This window comes from Musca domestica, unplaced genomic scaffold (assembly GCF_030504385.1).
Source record: "Musca domestica strain aabys unplaced genomic scaffold, Musca_domestica.polishedcontigs.V.1.1 58, whole genome shotgun sequence".
Lineage (NCBI taxonomy): Eukaryota > Metazoa > Arthropoda > Insecta > Diptera > Muscidae > Musca > Musca domestica.
In genome coordinates, this window is record NW_026712360.1 from 2,958,774 (window position 1) to 2,969,875 (window position 11,102).

An 11,102-nucleotide genomic window follows, 5' to 3' on the forward strand; every position below is an offset into this window, starting at 1 on the left:
GACTTCTACTGTAGAATAGATGGCCCATAGGGACGTCTACTGTAGAGTAGATAGCCCATAGGGACGTCTACTGTAGAGTAGATGGCCCATAGGGACGTCTACAGTAGAGTAGACGGCACGTAGCGACGTCTACTGTAGAGTAGATGACCCATAGCGACGTCTACAGTAGAGTAGATGGCCCATGGGGACGTCTACTGTAGTGTAGATGGCCCATGGGGACGTCTACTGTAGTGTAGATGGCCCATGAGGACGTCTACTGTAGTGTAGATGGCCCATGAGGACGTCTACTGTAGTGTAGATGGCCCATGGGGACGTCTACTGTAGTGTAGATGGCCCATGGGGACGTCTACTGTAGTGTAGATGGCCCATGGGGACGTCTACTGTAGTGTAGATGGCCCATGGGGACGTCTACTGTAGAGTAGATGGCCCATGGGGACGTCTACTGTAGAGTAGATGTCCAATGGGGACGTCTACTGTAGAGTAGATGGCCCATAGGGACGTCTACTGTAGAGTAGATGGCCCATAGGGACGTCTACTGTAGAGTAGATGGCCCATAGGGACGTCTACTGTAGAGTAGATGGCCCATAGGGACGTCTACTGTAGAGTAGATGTCCAATGGGGACGTCTACAGTAGAGTAGATGTCCAATGGGGACGTCTACAGTAGAGTAGATGTCCAATGGGGACGTCTACAGTAGAGTAGATGTCCAATGGGGACGTCTACAGTAGAGTAGATGGCCCTCAGTGGCGTCTACCGCAGTGTATATGGTCTAAGGGGACCTCTACTGTAGTGTAGATAGTCTCAGGGGACCTCTACTGTAGAGTAGATGGCCCATGGGGACGTCTTCTGTACAGTAGATAGCCCATGGGGACGTCTGTTGTAAAGTAGATGGCCTTCAGGGTCGTCTATTGTAAAATATATGGTCGATGTTGACGTCTCCTGATCTATTTCAGAAAGAAAAGATTTATTGCAGTTCCTCTATTCCCACCAATTCCTCTGCGGAAAATATTCCATCTCCCCTTCCATCTCCCGGAAAATATTCCATCTCCCCCTCCCACTCTCTCCCGCGTCCGATAACTGCCTTTCAACAACAACCTTTTAAAACTTTTACTTCCCACTACTTAATTCAATACAATAAAAATCTCTTCAAATTTCTTTTCTCAAAATATTCCACAATCTATGCACTGAGAGAGAAGAACAACAACAACAATACGACAAAAATTGACTTGCAATCTTCTCAAACTTTTTCTTCCTTTTCTTCTTCTCGTCGACTATTAAACGAGCTCAATGGCATCATAAATAAACAAAGTTGAACTTTGTGTCATAAGACTTTATTAGAAACTCATAAAATTATAACGAATACTAATGTGGTGATATGGTTGCAAACAAGTCACAGCCGGAGAGTCATTGGCTGAGAGGAGAGAGAGAGAGGCCTTTGGTGGGGCCTCTCTCGGAGGAAAAACGGAATTGGCAATTTAGTTTGCAATTGAACGAGGAAATAACTGAACTCTTATTCCTGAGTAAATATCAGATGAGAAAAGGAAAGGGCTGCAGAGACACAGAGAGAGGGAAAGTAATAATATTGCATATCTTTGCAATCATTATTAGATTTATAATAACTAAAATCAAAGGGCATTTAATGAACGGTAAAAGGAAGAGAGAGAGAGAGAAGATTGAACTAGAGAAGAATAATAACAGTAATGATAATTGTGAGAGTTTTGAGACCAAGATAGAATATGCAGAGTAGCTATTGTTGCTTCTGTTTTATTTTTACTAAAATAAGAAATTCCACAGTGGTCTAATAGAAGTTAAAGAGAACGATAGAGAGGGAAGGCAACATATTTAATATGAGAATCTTTTGAAATTTGCCAATAAAATATCTTTCATTTGCTGATGATCATCTTAGCGAGGCCCTGTGCCCTTAAGACCGTTACTGTGCCATTGAGTGGTTTAGAGTACTGCTCTCTGTTAAATGTTATGCATTTTCCTAAATGTACTCTCGAGAGTGTACTTGTATGTGTACGAGTGTGTGTGTGTGTGGGTGCTCATGCATGTGAGTAGTAAACACTTGAAAGTTTTCTATATTTTAAATGACTTCAAAATGAATTCACAAATCGATTTTCTAGAATTTTTTTTGTATTTTGTATCGAATTGCAATTGAATTAAATATTCATAGTTTGCAAAATATTTTGTTGTGTGTTTGAATTGTTATAAATATTTTAACTTGGATGTGAAAGTAAATTTGGGTAAAAAAAAGGGGGAGTAGTTAGCAACAAAATAAGAAATCATGAAAAAATGGTTACTGTATACTAATCCCATTAACTCTACAGTAGACCCTTAATTGTCCCTTAATTCAAAAGTATTTTTTTCTAAACGGAAAAAAGAAATTGGTAACCCACTCACTACGGATTCTGAAGTAGACGTTCCCAAGGAGCATCTACTCTACAGTAGACGTTCCCAAGGAGCATCTACTCTACAGTAGACGTTCCCAAGGAGCATCTACTCTACAGTAGACGTTCCCAAGGAGCATCTACTCTACAGTAGACGTTCCCAAGGAGCATCTACTCTACACTAGATGTTCCCAAGGAGCATCTACTCTACAGTAGATGTTCCCAAGGAGCATCTACTCTACAGTAGAAGTTCCCAAGGAGCATCTACTCTACAGTAGATGTTCCCAAGGACCATCTACTCCACAGTAGATGTTTCCAAGGTGCATCTACTCTACAGTAGATGTTCCCAAGGACCATCTACTCTACCGTAGACGTTCCCAAGGTGCATCTACTCTAGAGTAGACGTTCCCAGAGGACATCTACTCTACAGTAGACGTTCCCAGGGGACATCTGCTCTACAGTAGACGTTCCCAAGGAGCATCTACTCTACAGTAGACGTTCGCCAGGACCATCTACTCTACAGTAGACGTTCCCAAGGACCATCTACTCTACAGAAGATGTTCCCAAGGACCATCTACTCTACAGTAGATGTTCCCAATTACCATCTACTCTACAGTAGACGTTCCCAGGGACCATCTACTCTACAGTAGACGTTCGCAAGGACCATCTACTCTACAGTAGACGTTCCCAAGGACCATCTACTCTACAGTAGACGTTCCCAAGGACCATCTACTCTACAGTAGATGTTCCCAAGGACCATCTACTCTACAGTAGACGTTCCCAGGGACCATCTACTCTACAGTAGACGTTCCCAGGGACCATCTACTCTACAGTAGACGTTCCCAGGGACCATCTACTCTACAGTAGACGTTCCCAGGGACCATCTACTCTACAGTAGACGTTCCCAGGGACCATCTACTCTACAGTAGACGCTCCCAGGAACCACCTACTCTACAGTAGACGTTCCCATGGACCATCTACTCCACCGTAGACGTTCCCATGGACCATCTACTCCACCGTAGACGTTCCCATGGACCGTCTACTCCACCGTAGACGTCCCAAAGGACCATCTACTCCACCGTAGACGTTCCCAAGGGCCATCTACTCTACAGTAGACGTTCCCAAGGATCATCTACTCTACTGTAGACGTTCCCAAGGACCACCAACTATACAGTAGACGTTCCCAAGGAGCATCTACTCTACAGTAGACGTTCCCAAGGAGCATCTACTCTACAGTAGACGTTCCCAAGGAGCATCTACTCTACAGTAGACGTTCCCAAGGAGCATCTACTCTACAGTAGACGTTCCCAAGGAGCATCTACTCTACAGTAGACGTTCCCAAGGAGCATCTACTCTACAGTAGACGTTCCCAAGGAGCATCTACTCTACAGTAGACGTTCCCAAGGAGCATCTACTCTACAGTAGACGTTCCCAAGGAGCATCTACTCTACAGTAGACGTTCCCAAGGAGCATCTACTCTACAGTAGACGTTCCCAAGGAGCATCTACTCTACAGTAGACGTTCCCAAGGAGCATCTACTCTACACTAGATGTTCCCAAGGAGCATCTACTCTACAGTAGATGTTCCCAAGGAGCATCTACTCTACAGTAGAAGTTCCCAAGGAGCATCTACTCTACAGTAGATGTTCCCAAGGACCATCTACTCCACAGTAGATGTTTCCAAGGTGCATCTACTCTACAGTAGATGTTCCCAAGGACCATCTACTCTACCGTAGACGTTCCCAAGGTGCATCTACTCTAGAGTAGACGTTCCCAGAGGACATCTACTCTACAGTAGACGTTCCCAGGGGACATCTGCTCTACAGTAGACGTTCCCAAGGAGCATCTACTCTACAGTAGACGTTCGCCAGGACCATCTACTCTACAGTAGACGTTCCCAAGGACCATCTACTCTACAGAAGATGTTCCCAAGGACCATCTACTCTACAGTAGATGTTCCCAATTACCATCTACTCTACAGTAGACGTTCCCAGGGACCATCTACTCTACAGTAGACGTTCGCAAGGACCATCTACTCTACAGTAGACGTTCCCAAGGACCATCTACTCTACAGTAGACGTTCGCAAGGACCATCTACTCTACAGTAGACGTTCCCAAGGACCATCTACTCTACAGTAGATGTTCCCAAGGACCATCTACTCTACAGTAGACGTTCCCAGGGACCATCTACTCTACAGTAGACGTTCCCAGGGACCATCTACTCTACAGTAGACGTTCCCAGGGACCATCTACTCTACAGTAGACGTTCCCAGGGACCATCTACTCTACAGTAGACGCTCCCAGGAACCACCTACTCCACCGTAGACGTTCCCATGGACCATCTACTCCACCGTAGACGTTCCCATGGACCATCTACTCCACCGTAGACGTTCCCATGGACCGTCTACTCCACCGTAGACGTCCCAAAGGACCATCTACTCCACCGTAGACGTTCCCAAGGGCCATCTACTCTACAGTAGACGTTCCCAAGGATCATCTACTCTACTGTAGACGTTCCCAAGGACCACCAACTATACAGTAGACGTTCCCAAGGAGCATCTACTCCACAGTAGACTACCCGATAATCATCTACTCTATAATAGACTATCCTATGGGGCATCTACTCCACATTGGATGACCTAGTAAGCAATTGTTTTTCACATTTCTTACTTTAATGATGCGAAAATAACACCAACAACAACAATATCGAATTGTAATGAAAATCACAATAACCAAATTGAAAATGAAATTATTTTGCGCCTCAATAATTCTATTTAATCCGGCTCAATTACGAATGCCAAAATGAAACCGCATAGCAATAACGAATCGCATCTTCCCAGCAATGGAGGCCACCACATCCGACGAAAGTTTGTTTTTTTTTTCAGATGATGATGATATTGGCCTTGTTGGCAGCTAAGTGGGTATTTTGACATATAAACATAGACATACATACGAACACACACCCGGACATATCCATAATATGGGATGTAAGGCTAAATGGATAAGCCAATAAAAAATAAATGTTATTGCCTATTGCCAGACGACGAGTTTATCTTCATTTTTTTTTTTTTGATTTTTTTTGATCGGAAATACCCCTCCAACGAATTTGTTTCATAACAATACTTAGCTGCAGCCTTAAGTGTATTTGAGAAGGAATTTCTCAGGCATCCTCCAAATTCCATTCCCAATTATGGCTTGGAGGCATTCGATTCCTTGATCTGTGTTGCAGCAAAAAATAGAAACAGATTCATTTGAATGCCGTAATCATCAATTAAAGCGTAATCCAAAATTTATCAGCCATCCCTCCCCACACCAGGAGACCAATTATGTCATTTCTCTCTCCCTGACGTGGCGTGGACGTATACGTAATGTGAATTTGGGCAAGAAATTAATACGTATACGCATGCACGACTTTAAAAAGTCGATGGAAATGATTTGATTTATCCCTGCATTGATTAATAAATTCACACATACACACACACACACATAGCTAGGCCTTTCAAGCTTTCATTTGTGACACAAGGCCGTTGTGCTCCTCTCCATAGTGTCTCCTACCTCTCTACTCCCCCCGTCCATGGCCACATTCTAAGAAATGCATAAATAAGACAAAAATTGTTCAACACCCTAAAGAGTCGACTAAGTATGTGAAACTGTTCTTCGACACACCACCTCCTCCCTCTCCTTCACCTCCTCCTCATCCTCCATCGCATTGAGATATGCGGAAATGCTGTTGGCAGCACAAAACAAACCTCGATGCTAGGCAAAACTTATTATCAGGAAGAAACCATCTAATTTATAAAGGATGGCGATAATGATACACTCTGGCGAACACACATATATATAATACACCAGTAATATTGTAGATATGTATATATATAATATAAAGGCCTACACTCATACGGATAATGAGAGATGCACACACACATGAGAATGTTATTCTCGAAGAAAGGAGAGTGTGTGTGAGCGAAATATACGAGGTGGGTAGAGTGAAGTAATGAAAAGGAAAATTGGATTGTCAATTTTGGAAATGTATTTTTGATGGAACCAATGGACCATCTAAGAGTGGACATCTACTCTACAGTAAATGTTCCCAAGGACCATCTGCTCTACAGTAGATGCTCCCAAGGACCATCTACTATACAGTAGATGCTCCCAAGGACCATCTACTCAACAGTAGATGTTCCCAAGGATCATCTACTGTACAGTAGGCGTTGCCAAGGACCATCTACTCTACAGTAGATGTTCTCAAGCGCCATATATTCAACAGTAGATATTCTCAAAGGTCATCTACTCGACAGTAGATGTTCCCAAGGACCATTTAATCAACAGTAGATGTTCCCAAGGACCATCTACTCTACCGTAGATGTTCCCAAGGACCATCTACTCTACCGTAGATGTTTCCAAGGAACATCTACTCTACAGTAGATGTTGCCAAGGACCATCTACTCTACAGTAGATGCTCCCAAGGACCATCTACTATACAGTAGATGCTCCCAAGGACCATCTACTCAACAGTAGATGTTCCCAAGGATCATCTACTGTACAGTAGGCGTTCCCAAGCATCATCTACACTACAGAAGATGTTCCCAAGGACCATCTACTCTACAATAGACATTCCAAAGGTCCATCTACTCTCCCGTGAAGTTCCCAAGGACCATCTATTCTACAGTAGATGTTCCCAAGAGCCATCTGCTCTACAGTAGACGTTCCCAAGGACCATCTACTCTACAGTAGATGTTCCCAAGGGCCATCTACTCTACAGTAGATGTCCCCTAAGGGCCATCTACTCTACAGTAGATGTTCCCAAGGACCATGTAATCTACAGTAGACGTCGCCAAGGACCATTTACTCTGCAGTAGACGTCGCCAAGGACCATCTACTCTACAGTAGACGTCGCAAAGGACCATCTACTCTACAGTAGACGTCGCCACGGACCATCTACTCTACAGTAGACGTCGAAAAGCGCCATCTACCCTAGAGTAGACGTTCCCAAGGACCATCTACTCCACCCTAGACGATCCCAAGGACAACATACTCCACAATAGACGTCATTTAGGGCCATCTGCTCTACAATAGACATTCCCAAGGTTCATCTACTCTCCCGTGAAGTTCCCAAGGAAAATCTACTCTACAGTAGATGTTTACAAGGACCATCCACTCTACAGTAGATGTTCCCAAGGGCCATCTACTCTACAGTAGATGTTCCTAAGGACCATCAACTCTACAGTAGATAATCCCAGGGACCATCTACTCATCCGCAGATGTTCCCAAGGACCATCTACTCTACAGTAGACTTTCCCAAGGACAGTCTACTCTACAGTAGATGTTCCCAGAAACCATCTACTCTACAGTAGATGAGTTGAACGATCGTCTACATGTGAAGATTGCCTACATTTGAGTAGATGACCCTCAGGATCACCTACAATAGAGTAGAGGACCATCAGGGCAGTCTACAAAAGAGTAGATGTAGCCTGTGACCATCTACATCAGTGTAGGTGTAGCCTGGGACCATCTACATCCGCGTAGATGTTGCCTGGGACCATCTACATTAGTGTAGATGCCGCCGGGGGTCACCTACATTAGTGTAGATGTCGCCTGGAACCACCTCGATGTCATCTGGGGACATCTACTGCACCGTAGACACCCTCGTTTGTCATTTACTCCAACGCCGCTACTAATTTCCCACCATCCCTCCCGCTCTCCTCATTTTCATCCATAAATCTCCATTTTATTATTCCTTACAACAATTATTTTGCAAATATTTCACCTAACCATGACAACCGACGACCAAGCATCCTGGGCAAAACAAAACCAGCAACATTACTTACTTACTTAATATTATCCTGGCGTGCTGCATAAATGAATCATGAAAATCATTTCACTTTTGTGGTCATTATTTATTTCACTCGGCTAGAGATTGGAAATTTAAGGTTATGGATGTTCACTTCAATTACAGGATTCGGATTATTTATGAGAAATTAAAATAATGTAACAAATATGAAATGGAAGGGTATTGAAGGAGAGAGGATGGTGATGAAGATGATATTGAGGGAGAGAAGCAGAGTAAGGAGTTTACTTCTAAAGGATTTGATTTATTTAAAGTATTCTTTTGCATTATAAAGGATTATGCCTTCAGAAGAAAAATATTTTTTAAGTCATACCTTGAAGTCAGGACTTTTTCAGTTTACCTATTATCCGAATACTTGATTGAATTATTTTATTTTCTTTTATTTCCAATTTTTTTTTTTAAATATTGAATATTATTTTTAACTTAAAATGCCTCTTAAATTATCCTGTGATTCGAAAGAAATTCATGGTGAAATCCCCAACAACAATGGAGAGTGTCATCCTTTCAAATTCGCCCAGCGTTACAAATATTTCCGAAACATTGATGGAAATTTCAAGCATTTTCTCTCCAAAGAAGCTACAAATGAAGGTGTCAGAAAATCGGATACTTTGGATAAATCTGTGGCACTAGAATCATCCAAAATCGCCACTGCTTTAACACCCAGACCCTCGAAGAACGATTTGGAAGCTGAGTTGAAACTGAAAACTCATCAATCTACACAAACTCCAGAGGCACTGGGATTCTCGCAGCCTGTAGTCACTCCAAAGGAGGACGTATTTGAGAAAGTTCCTCCTCTACCAAAATCCCCAAATTTTAGGAGAACTCCCTCATTTTCTAAAACTGCCAAAGCTACTGAAACATATGGAACTTCCTTGCCCTCAAAATCCACACCGAAAAATATCCCACCCCTAAAAGAACCCCCAACGAAAATCTTCTCAAACAAAAAATCAAAACCCATAACTCCTCTCTGGAAACCATCGGCTTTGAATTCTTCCAAATCACATAAACGTCGAAATTCATCCCATAACCTTAAATCATTGCCATTTTCCTATGACCTATCCTCGGATGAACTGAAGGCCATTGATAATATCAAACAGCCGATGAAACCACGAGCAAATGAAGTCTTGGCGTGTCTAAAAGCTGGCGAAAGATTGGAATATCTAAGGCAAAGGTATTTGCAATCTCCGGAGGATAAATACAATTATCCGGAGGCCACATCGTGGCGTATTGGATGGTTGGTTGCAACGTGATTAGTGAACAAAGGGTTGGATAATAAAAAATAAAAATAAATGTGAAATTTTTCAAAAAAGGAAAGAAAATAGGAATTTCAAAAAAGGATATGGAAAGTCCTGCAAGAGTCTACTATTGTATGGCAGACGACTCTGAGGTTCGCCTAGTCTTTTGTAGACGAGGACCATCTACTTTATCGTAGATGTTCCCAAGGGACATCTGCTCTACAAAAGACGTCACCAAGGGCAATTTACTCCACAGTAGACGTTCCCAGGACCATCTACTCTTCAATAGACATTCCCAATGACCATCTACTCTACAGTAGACGTTCCCAAGGACCATCTCCTCTCAGTAGAAGTTCCCAATAGCCATTTACTCTTCGGTAGACATTCCCAAGAGAGATCTACTCTACAGTAGACGTTCCCAAGGACCATCTACTCTACAGTAGACGTTCCCAAGGACCATCTACTCTACCGTAGACGTTCCCAAGAGCCATCTACTCACAGTAGACGTTCTCAAGGGTCATCTACTCTACAGTAGACGTTTCCGAGGATCATCTACTTTACAGTAGACGTTCCCAAGGACCATCTACTCTGCAGTAGACGTTCCCAAGGACGATCTACTCTACAGTAGACGTTCCCGGGGACCATCTACTCTACAGTAGACGTTCCCAAGGTCCATCTACTCTATTGTAGATGACCCTAAAGGTCATCTACTCTACCGTAGGCGTTCCCAAGGACCATCTACTCTACAATAGACGTTCCCAAGGAGAATCTACTCAACAGTATACGTTTCCAAGGACCATCTACTCTACAGTAGACGTTCCCATGGACCATCTACTATACAGTAGACGTTTCCATGGACCATCTACTCTACAGTAGACGTTCCCATGGACCACCTACTCTACAGTTGACGTTCCCATGGACCATCTACTCTACAGTAGACGTTCCCGAGGACCATCTACTCTACAGTAGACGTTCCCAATGACCATCTACTCTACAGTAGACGTTCCCAAGGACCATCTACTCTACAGTAGACGTTCCCAAGGGCCATCTACTCTACAGTAGACGTTCCCAAGGGCCATCTACTCTAAAGTAGACATTCCCAAGAACCATCTACTCTACAGTAGACATTGTCAAGGATCATCAATTCTACAGTAGACGTTCCCAAGGACCATCTACTCTACAGTAGACGTTCCCAAGGACCATCTACTCTACAGTAGACGTTCCCATGGACCATCTACTCTACCGTAGACGTTCCCATGGACCATCTACCCTGCAGTAGACGTTCCTATGGACCATCTACCCTGAAGTAGACGTTCCCAAGGACCATCTACTCTGCAGTAGACGTTTCCAAGGACCATCTATTCTGCTGTAGACGTTCCCAAGGACCATCTACTCTACAGTAGACCTTCCCAAGGGCCATCTACTCTACAAAGACGTCGCCAGGGACAATTTACACCACAGTGGACGTCCCCAAGGGTCATCTACTCCACAGTAGACTACCCGAGAATCATCTACTCTATAATAGACTATCCATCATTAGATAACCTAGTAAGCCATTTTTTTAATTTTTTTTTTTTTATTTTTTTTTATTATTTTTTTAATTTTTTTTCCTTTAATGATGCGGAAATAAC

At 43.1% G+C, this 11,102-nt stretch overlaps 1 protein-coding gene across 1 annotated transcript; it reads left to right on the forward strand.

Moving 5' to 3' along the window:
* The first annotated feature begins 8,590 nt into the window (after positions 1-8,590).
* LOC131805598 (uncharacterized) lies at positions 8,591-9,506 on the forward strand. The gene has a single exon (XM_059128944.1). The coding sequence runs from the start codon at positions 8,665-8,667 to the stop codon at positions 9,484-9,486; it is 822 nt and encodes a 273-aa protein (XP_058984927.1). The 5' UTR covers positions 8,591-8,664; the 3' UTR covers positions 9,487-9,506.
* The last annotated feature ends 1,596 nt before the right edge of the window (positions 9,507-11,102 follow it).

Coding starts and splice junctions, on each gene's coding strand:
- LOC131805598 (XM_059128944.1), top strand. CDS start 8,665: ATGCCTCTTAAATTATCCTGTGATTCGAAAGAAATTCATGGTGAAATC.